At 43.2% G+C, this 15671-nt stretch overlaps 2 protein-coding genes across 4 annotated transcripts in view; one reads left to right on the top strand and one right to left on the bottom strand.

The window, feature by feature from the left end:
- Positions 1-7844, bottom strand: part of LOC117074679 (major histocompatibility complex class I-related gene protein) — a 32304-nt gene extending 24460 nt beyond the window's left edge. Inside the window, exon 1 of the mRNA XM_033196384.1 lies at positions 7745-7844. The gene's annotated coding sequence lies outside the window, so the exon portion shown is untranslated. The remainder of the gene's footprint in view (positions 1-7744) is intronic.
- A 45-nt stretch (positions 7845-7889) lies between these two features.
- Positions 7890-15671, top strand: part of STX6 (syntaxin 6) — a 73594-nt gene continuing 65812 nt past the window's right edge. For all 3 annotated transcript variants that reach the window (XM_033196389.1, XM_033196390.1, XM_033196391.1), the window contains exon 1: positions 7890-8269. In XM_033196389.1, coding sequence (XP_033052280.1) covers positions 8235-8269 — 35 coding nt within the window. In that variant the 5' untranslated portion in view covers positions 7890-8234. The remainder of the gene's footprint in view (positions 8270-15671) is intronic.

The raw sequence follows: 15671 nt of genomic DNA, 5'->3' as shown, positions 1-15671 counted from the left end.
ATCTGACTCATTTGTAGTCAGTGCAGTTCATCCTCAAAAACCAAATGATGAATTATCAAGTTAGTGAAAGGGTCTTGTTTGTTAAATAATGTTGTTTTCAACATAATATATTTTATTATATTCAATCAGTAGTTTCCCCTTGGCTATTTCTTTTTTAATTCAGTAGAAGAGTGTGCGTGTGTGTATGTGTGCGTGTGTGTGTGTGTGTCGAGTCTGATCTGAGCCATTTTCTGTGGGTAGGTAAAATCCATTTGCCAACTTTTGGCCAAGGCTAGTCCTTGTACGAATGAGAGTAGAATACCGTAGCAAAGAACATGGGTTCAGGAGTCCGACTTATTTTCAAATGAGGCTCTGACATTTCCTACCTATGTGACCTTTAACCAAATTATTAACTTCTCTAAGTCTGGGATTTCTCATATAGAAAATGGGAGTAATAACTGATTCTGCCTTACTGGATTATTGTGAGGATTCAATGAAATCAGCAGTGGTGGAACCAAGAAGTGACTTGTCACTTTTTGGGGCTTTAGAGCACTATTACTACACATGCATAATCACCATCAGCTCTCTTAAGCAATTCCAAATAAACCTATAATTTAAGAAAAGACAGTGGGTCTCTGATGCCACCTCAAATCCCCTAGCCCTGCTCTCCAACCAAATTACATTCTCAAACCTGCCCCATATGGGGATTCTGGAGCCTCTGAAGATAGTGCATGTGTGTCACTGTATATGTCTGTTTTCACACTGCTGACAAAGACATACCCAAGACTGGGCTATTTACAAAAGAAAGAGGTTTATTGGACTTATAGTTTCACATGGCTGGGGAGGCCTCACAATCATGGCTGAAGGCAAGGAAGAGCAAGTCACATCTTACGTGGATGGCAGCAGGCAGAGAGGAGCTTGTGTAGGGAAACTCCCCTTTATAATACTGTCAGATTTCATGAGACTTATTCAGTATCACGAGAACAGCACAGGAAAGACCTGCCTCCGCTATTCAATTACTTCCCACCAGGTCCCTCCCACCACAACACAAGAGAATTCAAGATGAGATTTGGTTGCGGACACAGCCCAACCATATCAGTCACTTAGCACAATGCCTGGTACATAGTACGTAAACATTAGCAATCACTAGTACTATTATGGCAATGAACCAGTTTACCAACAGATTGATTTTTCTTTCCTTATACATAGTTAAATTCATAAAGGATGGTAAAGAACATACCTCCCCTTACTACAATGGTTCAAATCCACTGTCTTGTCAAGAAATGCACTGAATTCCAATAATGTATTTCAGCTTTTTAGTACTCATCAATTTCCATTCATTCATACATTCCTAACTTGCCTTATTCTAACAAGGATTTAAAACTTTTTTTTTTTTTTTTTTTTTGAGACAGGGTCTCACTGTCACCTAGGCTGGAGTGCGGTGGCGTGAACATGGCTCACTACAATCTCTGCCTCCTGGCTCAAGTGATCCTCTCACCTCACCCTCACGAGTAGCTGGGACCATAGGCATGAGCCACTACACTTAGCTAATTTTTGGATTTTTTTGTAGAGATGGGGTTTTGCCATGTTGCTCAGGATGAAAACTGCTAACTTTTGATGTACTTTTTCATATGTGGTCACTTGGCTTTTAACTTCTCTTTTATTAATTTTTCTCTTCTTTTTTAAAAACTTTTTGTATTTCTGATTATCCAAGTAAATATTTCATTGTAGTAGTTGACAAACTTTAAATACATTTCTTTTTTCTACGTGTAAAAATTTTCTATGTACCAAAACATTTCAATGTGTAAGAAAGAACAGAGCTGAAATTGTATCATATGTATAATTTTGTGTCTTGCTATTTTTACTCAAGCCATTCCTATGTCATTACACACTTTTAAACAATATTTCTAATGACCACCAAATGGATGTTCCACAAATTCTCCATCATTCCTTAGTGCTGAATATGTAAACTGACTGGAATTCCTCCTTGTTTATTTTAAATCAGTGTGTAGAGGGTGACAATGGTGGAGGTGTTGGTAACAAACAAGAAGAGGAAATAAATCATGACCAGTGTATTTTCGATATGTGTATGGATATTTTCTGTGGTTGGAGGTAGGAAACATAGACAGTCACAGCCAGATCAATGGAACTTAACATAAGTGAATGTTTCCTGGAATGTTCTGGAACATATACATGCATATCAGGGTTTCTAAAAGGTTGGATAATGATGAAGAGTATGATACCTTACATCTATGTTAACACTTTTCTCCCTTTCTTTACCTTGTTTCAAGAAGGATTTAGGGTGAACTCAACAAAAACAAAACAACCCAATCAAAAATGGGCAAAGGACTTGAATAGACATTTCTCCCCACCCCCCAAAACAGATATACAAATGGCCAATAAGCACATGAATAGGTGCTTAACATCACCAATTATTAAAGAAATGTGAATCAAAACCATAGTGAGATACCACCTCACACCCATTAGTACAACTACAATAAGGGAAAAGAAAACCTAGAAAATAACAAGTGTTGACGAAGATGTGAAGAAATTGGGATGCCTATGTCTTTTAGTAGGAATGCAAAATGGTGCAGTCACTATGGAAAACAATATGACTGTTCTTCAAAGAAATTTAAAATAGAATTACCATATTATCCAGCAGTTCCACTTCTGCGTATATATCCAAAATAATGGAAAGCAGGGTCTCAAAGAGATATTTGTACACCTGTGTTCATATCAGCATTATTCATTATAGCCAAAAGGTAAAAGAAAGCCAAGTGTCCACTGATGGATGAATGGACAAGCACAATGTGGTATATATACAATGGAATATTAGTCAGGCTTACAAAGGAAGTAAATTCTGCAATATGCAGAATGAATGAATGAATCTGAAGATATCATGCTAACTGAAAGAAGCAAATAATAAAAAGTCAGATCCTGTATGATTCCACTTATATGAGGTACCCAGAGTAGTCAAATTCATACAGACACACAGTAGAACGGTGGTTGCCAGAGATTGTTGGGGGAGAATGCGGAGTTGTTTAATGGGTATAGAGTTTCAGCTCTGCAAGATGAAAAGAGTTCTGGACATTGGTTGCACAAGAAGGCAAATATATTTAACACTACTGAATTGTACACTTAAACATGGTTAAGATAGTAAATTTTATGTTATGTGTATTTTACCACAATTAAATTTTTTTTTTTTGAGATGGAGTCTCACTCTGTTGCCAGGCTGGAGGGCAGTGGTGTGATCTCGGCTCACTGCAACCTCTGCCTCCCAGGTTCAAGCGATTCTCCTGCCTCAGCCTCCCAAGTAGGTGGGACTACAGGCACGCACCACCAAGCCCAACTAATTTTTGTATTTTTAGTAGAGACGGGGTTTCACCATGTTGGCCAGGATGGTTTTGATCTCTTGACCTTGTGATCTGCCTGTCTCGGCCTCCCAAAATGCTGGGATTTACAGGCATGAGCCATGGTGTCTGGCCTCATAATTAAAATTTAAAAAATAAAAAATTATTCCAACATATGATCCAGTTGTTCCTTACAACAACCTAGTGAGGGAACAGGCTGAGTCATTATTTCATTTTATAGTAGGGGAGATCCCCTTGTAGGGGTGTCATGGCATTCCCGCAGCTTCTAGGGGCAGGGGGTGACTACCCACTGCAATCCCTCTCAAGTCTATCCTGGCATCCCCAGCGATATGGCTTGCCCCTTTCTGATCCTCAGCTCATTTGGCTGCCTGTGCCTTATTCTCTGTGTTGCCATCTCCTTATTTCTGCAGAAGATGCATTGCGGGACCCAGTGTACTGCCTTCCTCATTCACTCTCCTAACTTTGGAGACTCACTCAGGAACCAGAAGTTCTCCTGGCTGCCTGCTCAGAACTCTACAGAAAGCTCAGTGTTGGCATGCCAACCTCCCCCAGAAAAATGAACAGAAGTTAAGTCCAATTAAGAGTTTTGGTTTGAGGAGTTCTGACAAATGACACACTCATGTAACACACACTCCGTCAAGATACAGAGCATTTCTAGTACCCAAGAACGTTTCCCTTCCCAGTCAAACTCTCTCCTCCAAGACAACCACTGTTTTGATTTTTTACTCCCTGAGAAATTTGAATTATTCTTTTGGGTTGGGGATGGGGTAGGGGTGGGGGTGTGGAAAGAGATGGCTTTTTGCTGAGTATTCTTCCCAAGCTATTATTTATGCTAGGACGTGGGTCCTATTAAATGAAAAAAAAAAAAAAGAAGAAGAAGAAGAAAGAAATAACTTCCTTTGTTTCTCCTTGCATTTTAGCCATAGCTTCCCTTTCGTTGGGGGCAGTAGAGGTCAAGGTCTAGTTCAATAGAGGGTAAAGGAGGTGACACATTAAAGAAAGAAACACCACACACGGCCGGGCGCGGTGGCTCACGCCTGTAATCCCAGCACTTTGGGAGGTCGAGACGGGTGGATCACGAGGTCAGGAGATTGAGACCATCCTGGCTAACACGGTGAAACCCCGTGTCTACTAAAAAATACAAAAACTAGCTGGGCGTGGTGGCGGGCGCCTGTAGTCCCAGCTACTCCGGAGGCTGAGGCAGGAGAATGGCGTGAACGCGGGAGGCGGAGCTTGCAGTGAGCTGAGATTCGGCCACTGTACTCCAGCCTGGGTGATAGCGAGACTCCGTCTCAAAAAAAAAAAGAAACACCACACACACACACATTTTGTATCTCGACATTCCACTATCTCCATTGTTGGTGCTTTTTCTAAATCCCCTAATCATGGGAATTTCCCACGTTTCTGTCCTCTATCTTCTATTACTACGCATAAAACTCTGACCTGTCACATGTGGTCCAATTAAGAAATTCATGGAATAGATAAGAGGCCATAACAGGTGCTTAGGTGGTAATAACATTAACGTAGTATCCTGTCCCTCCAGGAGTTTACTGTTTGGTGGGGATAACCGACATGCTAACAGCTAATTTACATTCACCCTAAATCAAATCCTCCTCTTGTGCTCTCTTTCTTGATGGTTGGAACCAATACTACCCACTTACAACTCCAGAAGCCTTCCTCCCTCTTCTTTCATCAATGCCTCCATACCCTGAACCAATCAGTCACCAAGTCCACTAACTTTGCCTCTAAAGTATGTCTCAAATGCATCACTCTTCTCCACCTTAGTTGTCACAAGCCCAGCTCAGGATACTCTCACCCCTCCTCTGGACCATGACCACCTAGCCACTGAAGCATCTGTCTCAAATGCCAATCTGACCCTGTCATTCCCTCAGTCCCCATGGAGAACTGTCCATAGGAAACATCCACTATTCTGAACATCACAAACAAGGCCCCCGATAATCTGACCCTGTCCACCTCCAGGCTTAGCTCCTGCTGCCCCCATCCTTTTCCTTCCACTCCAGCAACATGGCCCCCGTCTCCTGGCTGCTTCTAGTCACTGCTTAGGAATCCCTAGCCCCAGCCCTGAAAACACACAAATATACTGGTATCTTGTCGCTGTTTCTATGGCAACCTGTGCCCTTCTCTCACTGTGCATCTCTCCCACCAGCCTGTCTCTCCCACCAGTCTGACAGTTCCTTGAAGGCAAGAACCAAGCCTTGTTCATGCCTGTGTCCTCAGTGCTTAGCACACAGTAGGAGCACATGTGTCAGGTACTGTTTTAAGCACTTTTCACACATCACCTCATGACACTGTATGAGGAAGTTGTTATTAGGGCCAGGTGCGGTGGCTCACGCCTGTAATCCCAGCACTTTGGGAAGCCCAGGCGGGTGGATCACGAGGTCAGGAGATCGAGATCATCCTGGCTAACATGGTGAAACCCCGTGTCTACTAAAAAATACAAAAAATTAGCTGGGCGTGGTGGCGGGCGCCTGTAGTCCCAGCTACTCAGGAGGCTGAGGCAAGAGAATGGCGTAAACCCAGGAGGTGGAGCTTGTAGTGAGCCGAGATCCAGCCACTGCACTCCAGCCTGGGGGACAGAGCAAGACTCAGTCTCAAAAGAAAAAAAAAAAAAAAGAAAAGAGAAAAGAAAAAAAAGAAGCTGTTATTACAGTGTCTATTTCACACTTGAGGATAGTGAGAGATTAAGCAGCTTGCCCGAGATGCAACAGTCAGAAAGTAGCAGAACTGAGATTTAAATTCAAGCAATTGGGCTCCAAGGATGACTCTTCAACACCATGCTCACCTGCCCCTCAATTTACATGTGCTTGTTGAATGAATGAACGATGACCCATTTTCACCTCCCCAACTAAGTAAACAGTTCTCTCCCACTAAACATTAGCATCACTAGTACTGGACGCTGCTTCCTTTCCCTGCATCTGCCTTCCATTGTTCGCTCCTCCAGGGATTTTGGCTTTCACCTCTCTTCTCTCTCCCTCTCAAAACCCATTCAGCCCCTCATCATGTCTAGGTGTTTAGTCTTGTTTTCCTTTTGAAACATCTGTCAGATTCACTCCTTCCCCTCAATCGCTGTCATCCTGGTCTGGCTCTCATCCCTTCATGCCACATGACCTTAGCAGCGTCCTTACTGGTTTTCCTAACATCAGTAACTTAGTCCTTTGGGATCTTGAGGTTTACATGCATTTTTATTTAACTATCACAACAACCCATGAACTAGCTATTATTATTTATGTTTTATAGATGAGGAGCTGAATGATAGAGCCAAGGTTTAAACGGGGTTTGTGTTGCTCCAAGGACTGTGCCATCTCCAGACTGGTGACCTTGGGCAAGTCACTTACCCTCCCAGAGTCTCAGATTTCTCATTTATAAAATGGGCATGATGGCAGTAATTATCGCATTGTAAGAGCAACTGAGATAACACTTAACACCCTGCCTGACACACACGAAGTAAGTGCTCAATGATTTTCAGCAATCAAAGTCCACAATCCTCATCCACAAACTCCACAGCATATCTAGCATATGAGTTGGCTAAGGTTCTGGGCAAAATGTTTTCTGGAACAGTTCTTGAACCACAGTGAGAGGAAGTTTTCATACCTGGCCCCTTCTTTATTCCTTGTAGGTGCGCTCTCCTGGGAGGCACCATATGCTGTATGAAAAATTACTTTACATGGTTATTTGCAGAATGTACAGCAACAGAAAGTACACTCCATCTGGTGGAAAGTCCACAGAATCTGCAGTTCTGCTCTGTCCAGGCTGTGTGACTACAGGAAGTCTTGAAGCCTCTCTGAACTTATTTTCTCATCTACAAAATGGGAAAAATGGATGGCGTGGTGGCTCACGTCTGTAATCCCACCACTTTGGGAGGCAGAGGCAGGAGGATCTTGTGAGCTCAGGTGTTCGAGGCCAGCCTAGGCAATATACTGAGAGCTCTATCTCTACAAAAAATTTAAAAATCAGCCGGGCGTGGTGGCTCTCACCTGTAGTCCCAGCTACTCGGGAGGCTGAGGCGAGAGGACTGCTTGAGCCCAGGAGGTCAAGGGTGCAATGAGCTGTGATTGTGCCACTGCACTCCAGCCTGCGTGACAGAGAGAGTCCCTGCCCCCCAAAAAGGGGAAGGAGGGGAATAATACCTTCCCCCAAAGGATACTGAGATGATGCATACATAACTTTTTAGCACACTGTCCAACACAAAGTAAGACCTACTTGAAGGAGCTGTGTAGCATCATAATCAGATACTATGCTTCATTTTAAGTCGAGGACCAGATAGATTTATAAATTACATACTGTCAAAATCAAGTATTAAAAGTAGAGGAAAGGTAAGAGGATTTTGCAAAACAGGTACAACTACAGCTTATCCTGAAAAGCCGACTGCCTACCTCCGAGGGACCAAGCCGCTCTTCACCTTCAAGCCCGAGGAGAGGGCGGTAGAAAGCCGCCCACCTCCACCGCCCCGAGGGCTCCGCCTCCAGGGCCGAGCGACGCAGACCCAGGCCCCGCCCGCTGGGGGGAGGGGCAGGCCCTGGTCACGTGAGTGGGGTGCGGAAGTCGTGCTTCAGGCGGCTTTCGTGATTGGCCGCGGCCGAGGGTCCCGGGGGTGGGGTCAGGCTCTCCGACGCGCCGGGAGGAGCCGAGACTGGAGGCTGCAGAGGGGGCCGGCGCTTGAGTCCAGGATTCGGCCAGTGGTGCTGAGCGAGTGCTGGACCAGCGGTTGTCCGGTGCACCTGGCCTGCGCCCGTGCCCGCTGCTCGGCGTCCCCCAGACTAAGGCGCGGGCGGCTGCGGGAACAGGCGGGGTGGGCGGAGGGAGGCCGGGAGGCACGGGCGCCCTGTGCGCGGTGGAGGTGGAGGCGGCCGGGGCCGGGACGCCATGTCCATGGAGGACCCCTTCTTTGTGGTGAAAGGGTGAGTGTCGGCCGAGGGCTCCACCGGAGGAAGAGGTGGCGGTGCTGCCTGCCCGCACCTCCTCGGTCTTCTCGCAGTAGGGGGAGGGGAGGCAAGTTGGAGCTGGGGAGGGGGCACAGTGGAGACGGCTTAGTCTTGAGGGCCATGACCAAGCGTCCAGAGACGTCCCCTCCATCCCTACCTGGATCGTGAAGCCACTGTCCCCAGCCAAGCCCCTGGTGGTGGTGGGGCCTTTTTGGCCTGTGCGCTGCGGTACAACTTATTTGGGGGTCGAGGGGCTCAGCAGCTCTGCAGGTGGAGAAGGAGACACCCAGGTCCTGGCTCACACTGACCGTCTATTCGAGCATGGGACCTTGCTTCGAAGGAGCGAAAACAGCATCTGGGCAGGAAAAGGGAAATGGCCCTCCTGAGCTTTGTAGTTCGTGTTGACGGGGGTGAACTCTATTGTCCATTGAGTTTGGAGCGCTCGTCCGCAGACTGGCGAGACCACAACAAGCCCAGAGGCGTCTGAGCACGTTTGCTGGGAGGGAGGCGGGGGCGGGGGCCGATCTGGGAGGCTGGGGAGCAGGGCACAGGAAGACAATTCAATGGGGGAGTTTTTACTGAGTAATGTGAGGAGAGGAAAGCAGTCTTTCATACTCAGTGATGATTTGGAAGGAAAACAAAATGAAACAAGCCAAACCAAACTTTCCTCAGCTTTCTATTAGCAACCGGAATTTTCTCACAGTGCTAAAGGAAATGAGCGTTGCTTGTTAACTCCTTGATTTCATCCAGGCTGTTTGACAGGTTTCTCCCATTTCTTCTGCCTTTCAGAATAGAACTGCCTTCTGTTCCCTTATAAGCTGTCCTAACTCCATCTTGCTCGATTGTTTCTTTGGAGATAGAAACTTCAACTGCACTTTGTAATATCCACTTTGTAGCCATTAAACACATGCAAGAAGATTAATTCTGATGTAACTTTTAATTTCTTATTAGAAACTTGCCAGTTTTCTGTTTTAAATGTCAAACATGAAAAATCTGAAAACTGCAAAGTTCCCAAATCAGTACTGATCACCACAGAATGTCCCTTGCTTTTACCTAGTTGCTGCTAGCTTCCTATTTTTGTAGTGGTACAAGCTGGCTGTTGTATACTCAAGTATTGTAGAAAATTTAAATGGCATTTTAGGTGAAAGATTTTATCGATGATGCAGTAAAATACACATACTATTTCTTAACATTTTCCTGGAAAGGTCTTTTTCTTCACCTTACTCTAATTTAGATGGGAAAATGCTGAGTTGTAGATTTACTGGTAATATGTGACTCCCTACCTGGAACATGTGATATTTATTAGAAGAATTGATTAGGGGTTAATTTTAAAAATGTGTTTTTTCCTTGATTGAAAGTTCTTAATGCTTAGGTTGGCAAAGGTTATCTCTGGCAGTGGAGATCAGAGATGATCAGAAATTTTTTGTTTGACTTTTTATGGAATTTGTCAAAAGCCTAAATTCTTCTGCTGTCGTGGCATTTTTTTTTTTTCTTGACGGTATCCAATACAGTCTACTAATGCTTGTTCACTGATTAAATATCACTATTTTATTGAAACTTTGGTTCGGAGTTTTGATTGACTTTCACATCATTTTAGCTCCTGTCTTTAAGGTTCTTGAAGGAAAAGAGATTCTCAGTACCTTCTACTGTGGAAAGGTAAAGTCACCCATGAAAGTGTATCCAGGTTTTTGGGAGTCATGCACCTGTGTTTATTAAAAGTATCAAGAATGCATTACACAGCATGGAAAAATTAAAGGTGCCTAAATTATGGCCTAGGAGCTTCTAGTCTAATCTGAGAAACAAATTACCCCAAAATTAAGTAGAAATGACAGGTGGCAAATGAATGAGTGTTGAAGTGAATGCTGCAGATGATGAGTGCCCCAGGAGTTCAGAGAAAGGCATCTCCTTGGGAATTGTTAGGATTAGGAAAGCTTTTGGAGGCAGTACGTATATCTTGAATTAGGTTTTGAAGATGGGCAGAATTTAGATAATCAAGCCTGTCTCTCTTACCTGGATGCTTATCAAAGAGTCTTTTAATTGTTCTTCCTGCTTCTGGTGTCATTTCCTCTTTCAGCTGTCCTGGGATCTATTGGATCAGTGCTGTCCAATAGAAGTATAATGCCAGCCACGTACGTCATTTTACATTTTCTAGTAGCCACAGTAAAATAAAAAGGAATAGGTGAAATTAATTCTAATGTAATCTCTAATACATTCAAAATATTCAACGTGTGATTAATATAAAGATTGATGAGATATTTTACTTTTGCACTAAGTCTTCTAAATCTAATACATATTTTACAGTTACTGCACATTTAAATTTGGACATTAAATTTTCATCAGAAATAATTTATCTGTATGTAAAGTTCATTAAATACTCTTTTTTTTTCTTTCTTTTTTTTTTTGAGACAAGAGTCTTGTTCTGTTGCTCAGACTGGAGTGCAGTGGTGCAATCTTGGCTCACTGCAACCTCTGCCTCCCAGGTTCAAGCGATTCTTGCGCCTCAGCCTCCTGAGTAGCTGGGACTACAGGTGGGTGCCACCTCACCTGGCTAATTTTTGTATTTCCCTGCTAATTTTGGTATTTCCTGGGTAATTTTTTTATTTTTAGGACTACAGGCGCCCGCCACCATGCCTGGCTAATTTTTTGTATTTTTTAGTAGAGATGGGGTTTCACCATGTTAGCCAGGATGGTCTCAATCTCCTGACCTTCTGATCCGCCTGCCTCGGCCTCCCAAAGTGCTGGGATTACAGGCGTGAGCCACTGCGCCTGGTCTACATACTCTTAATTGTTCCAAACATACATGAAAGTTTTTTGATAACTGAATTGCATGTCAGTTACCAAGTTTATATTAATTAAAATTTAATTTCTGTCACACTAGTCACATTTCCAGTCAGTAGTTGTATGTGGCTTCCGTATTGGACAGCACAGTGTAAGCTTTTCTAGAGCCCCCGGCAGGTGTACCCTACTTAATATTATTCAGTGGTTGCTGTTGGCCTGCAGAATAAAATGCCAACACTTCCTGACCTCCCTTATCTAGCCTCTGCTCTCCCTTAGTCTTAGTACTCCAGCAGTGCCAGACTCAATACAGTGACTATGATTGCTGTACTGGATGCTCTTACTCTACGTGCACCCACACTGCCTGCTTCACCCACGCGGCCTTCTGGAGTCAGTGTAAGCATCTCCCTTGCCTCCAGGAAATGCTTCCTTTGTCACCCCGAATTATTGGACCTCTTCCTCTGTCTTTCATTATTAGACTAGGAGCTCTGAGGGTTGAGACTGTGTTTTTTTTTTTTTTTTTTCCTCCTGTATTTCCAGCCTACACCTTGAATATTTAGTGTAAATGTTGAACACATGCTCTTTGTTGGTGGTGGTGATTGTGATTGAATGGTGCCTCATGGGTGAGACCACCACCAGCAAAAGTCCTAAGTTGGGCAGTGTGTGTTAGAAATGATCTAGAAGAGCAGCCCAGGTGGAGTATACAGTTTAGGGAAGCAGTAGTAACAGCTCACATTTAAAGGATGCATCTTCAGTGCCAGGCAGTCATATGAAGTGCTAAGTAAGCACTTTATATGAATTTTCACTCTGTAAAAACACCCATATGATGAATACTAGCCACATTTTAGAGATGAGAAGCTGAGGAAGTATTAGAGGGGTTAACTTACTTGCCTAGGGTTAAATAGCTAGTAAGTGGTGTACTCAGGATTCAAATTAGAACAACCTGTTTTCACAGCTACTGTCGGTACTTCCCAGTGCAGGTCAAAAAGGATCAAGTTGTGTTGGCCTAAGGAGAATCTCATCTTGAGGCCATTGCAGATTTTTAAAGCAAAGAAATGACATGAAATTGGGATTTTAGGAATATTGATTTCGTAGTAGTGTTGGAGGCATCAGTGTGAGGAAAAATGAAAAAGGAGACCAGTTAGAAAGCTGTTGTAACTTGAACATACAGTGGTTAGCGCTTGAATGTTTGAAGCTGCTTTTGGTGGGTTTTGACATTGTCAATGTCCTGTTCAGAACAGAATCCCACAACAGGCATTGCTCTTTTATCCTTATGAAGTAGGTATTATTATTGTCATCATTTCACAGTAAGGAAAATGAAACTTAGTAAAAAACTTCAACTTTATAAGCTTGTATGTGGAAAGGCCAGGATTTATATATTTATTATAAATATATATTTTATATATATATATATAATATGGTCATTTTAAAAACTGGGATTATACTTTATATATGGTTTTATGACTTTTTCTTTTTCTTTTTTTTTTGGGGGAGCGGGGGGACAGAGTCTCACTCTGTTGTCCAGGCTTGTGTGCAGTGGCATGATCTCAGCTCACTGTAACCTTGTAACCTCTACCTTCTAGGTTCAAGTGATTCTCCTTCCATACCTCCCAAGTAGCTGGGACTACAGATGTGCGCCACTACGCCTGGCTAATTTTGTATTTTTAGTAGAGATGGGGTTTCACCCTGTTAGCCAGGCTGGTCTTGAACTTTTGACCTCAGGTGATCCACACACCTTGGCTTCTCAAAGTGTTGGGATCATAGGTGTGAGCCACCGCGCCTGGCCTGTTTTATGACGTTTTCATCTGTATTTCTTTATATCCTTCAAACTTCTGGGTGGCAGCTTGTAATGACTGCATTATATTTTGTCATATAAATGTCCATCCTGGAGGATAAATTATATTTATGATCACTACAATTAATGTGGTGATAAGCCTACTTGTCATAGGTCTGTATTGCTGCTTCTGATTTTCATAGCCTGTATTCCTGGAGCATAATTGCTAATTCAGAGGGCATGCACAGCAAAGCGTTGGATGCATACTACCACATTGTCCTCCAGAATATTCCCCTATGCCCCACAAAGTGTTTGAGGGACCCAGTTCTCTTGCTCCCAGTACTGGGATTTTCATTAAAAAAAACCTTTACTAATCTACTGGGTGAAAATATCATATTTAAATCTTGCAGTCTTCATCTTTGTATTCAATAGGGACGTACTCAGTGTTTGTTGAGTGAACCCATTTTGACCGTTTAGTTCTGTAGTTTTTTTCCTCCCTTGCTGACAAGCTTTTAGAATTAGCCGCCTTTTAGAATTTGCAACTTCTCATCAGACCCAGAAGAAAACCATGTAACTGAGCATGTGGAGATAGAGTATAAGTGAGCCAATCCTATGGATAAAAGGCATGAATGTCATGGCTCTTTGCTGTTTTATTGCTTTGGAGGTTTTGTGTGTCTGATGAGGATAGTTTTTTTTGTTTTTTTTTGAGACAGTCTCACTCTGTCACCCAGACTGGAGTGTAGTGGCGTGTCTTGGCTCACTGCAACCTCTGTCTCCCGGGTTCAAGCGATTCTTCCTGCCTCAGCCTCCCAAGTAGCCCGCCACCATGCCCGGCTGATTTTTGCATTTTTAGTAGAGATGGGGTTTCGCCATGTTGGCCAGGCTGGTCTTAAACTCCTGACCTCAAGTGATCTGCCCACCTGGGCCTCCCAAAATGCTGGGATTATAGGCATGAGCCACCGTGCCCAGCATGATAATAGTTTTATTTCCAGGTTTTTGGCTGTGGATTGATGTTGAAATAATGACATAAGTAAGCAGATGAGTAAGATGGCATATGTTGTATTCTTTAACCTTCTCTGTCTGTATATCTAGCTTTATTAACCTAGATTATGAGCTCCTCGAAGGCATCATGCATTCTGTTCACGTCAAAAAACTGTTTATTGGTAGAGTCACTGAAAAAATAACCCTTGTTTGTTAATTTTGGCCCAGTAAAATTGAATGTAAATCAAATCTCATTTAATACTTTCTGAAAAGCAGAATCCAGTGTTTCATTGTAAAAACAACTTTGCAAGCTTTTATTATAAATTTATTGAGTGCTTAATATTATTTAGCTCCTCAGATTGTCATCTAGTTTGGAGAACACTATGCAGATATGTGAAAGATACATTGTGTAAGATTTTGTAGTAGAGTTGAGATGCTGTGGAGATTTGAAAGAAAAGAAAGACCCATACTGGGAATGCTGGTCAATCTGGGCCTTGAAGGAAGTGTCTGCTGAGGTGTAAGGCTCTTCCAGGCTGGGGAAACAACTCAGCAGAAGTCTAGAACCAGGAATAAGAAAGATAAAGATGGGAAGAAGACCTGCCAACTGAAACAGAATTTGTTTTAGTGAGAAACCATGCTTGATATTAAAGTCAGCCAGTTTGGGTTAGGAGGAGGAGTGGGAGGGGGTTTGAATACCTGCCTGAGGAGTTTAAATTTAATCTGATTTCTATCATAAATTCTAAATCAGGAGGCAGTTTTTAAACTAGCAGTTGCTATTCACTTGCTTATAGTCAGCTTTTAAGAGTTCACACCCAGATGTTCTGATTCTACAAAGAAAATAGATTTGTGGGCCAGGTGCGATGGCTCATGCCTGTAATCCCAGCACTTTGAGAGGCTGAGGAGGCGAATCATGAGGTCAGGAGTTCGAGACCAGCCTGGCCAAAATGGTGAAACCCCATCTCTACTAAAAATACAAAAAAATTAGCTGGGCGTGGTGGCGGGCACCTGTAGTCCCAGCTACTTGGGAGGCTGAGGCAGGAGAATCGCTTGAACCCTCTTTTGCAGTGAGCCGAGATCGCGCCATTGCACTCCAGCCCCAGTGACAGTGCAAGACTCCGTCTCAAAAAAAAAAAGAAAAAAAAGAAAAACGATTTGTGTGGAAGCTTTGCAAAAATGCAACTAAATAAGTCTTGGTAATAGAAAGTGTCTCATAATCAGGGTTGGAAGAACTTGAGGCAAGCAGCCAATATGTCTGAGCCCCAAGGTCTCTTATTTGTTTAATGAGCACAAACTAGATTATCTTGAAAGTTCCTTCCAGATCTAAAAATTCAGTGATTGGATTTACGTAGAGGTTGTGCAAGGTAAGAAGTAGGAGGAGGAGTCAAAAATGACTCTTGTCTAGACAAGTGTTGAAACTTGGAAAATGGTGGCACTGTTGGCTAAAATGAGGAAGCTAGAAAGGGAAGCAGATTTTTCTGTTTTGTTTGTTTTGAATACATTATGTTCTGCAGGGAGGCTATGATTAGTTTGGTTTTAGGCAAATGGAATAATCCTATAGGCATCTAAAGATACAGGAGTTAAGCCTCACTGAGTGGTTAGGGTTGGAAGTGTAGTGGGGGAGTCATCAACTTAAGAGGGGTACTTTGAACTTGTGAATGCTGATGAGCGCATAGAGGCCACAAAAAGAGTGCTGAGAAACATTGGGATCCAGTGGAGGAAGAGGAAGGAGAAAACTGGTGGAAAACTAGAACAGCACAATGTCACAGAGACAGAGGAAGTGAGAGTTTCAAGAAAATAAGTATAATGGGCCATGGTGTCAAGTGCACCAAAAATGAGGACAAGTTAAAT

This window comes from Trachypithecus francoisi, unplaced genomic scaffold (assembly GCF_009764315.1).
Source record: "Trachypithecus francoisi isolate TF-2019V2 unplaced genomic scaffold, Tfra_2.0 Lachesis_group5, whole genome shotgun sequence".
Classification (NCBI taxonomy): domain Eukaryota; kingdom Metazoa; phylum Chordata; class Mammalia; order Primates; family Cercopithecidae; genus Trachypithecus; species Trachypithecus francoisi.
Note: the sequence above shows the minus strand (reverse complement) of the source record. Positions and strands in the feature narration are given on the sequence as shown.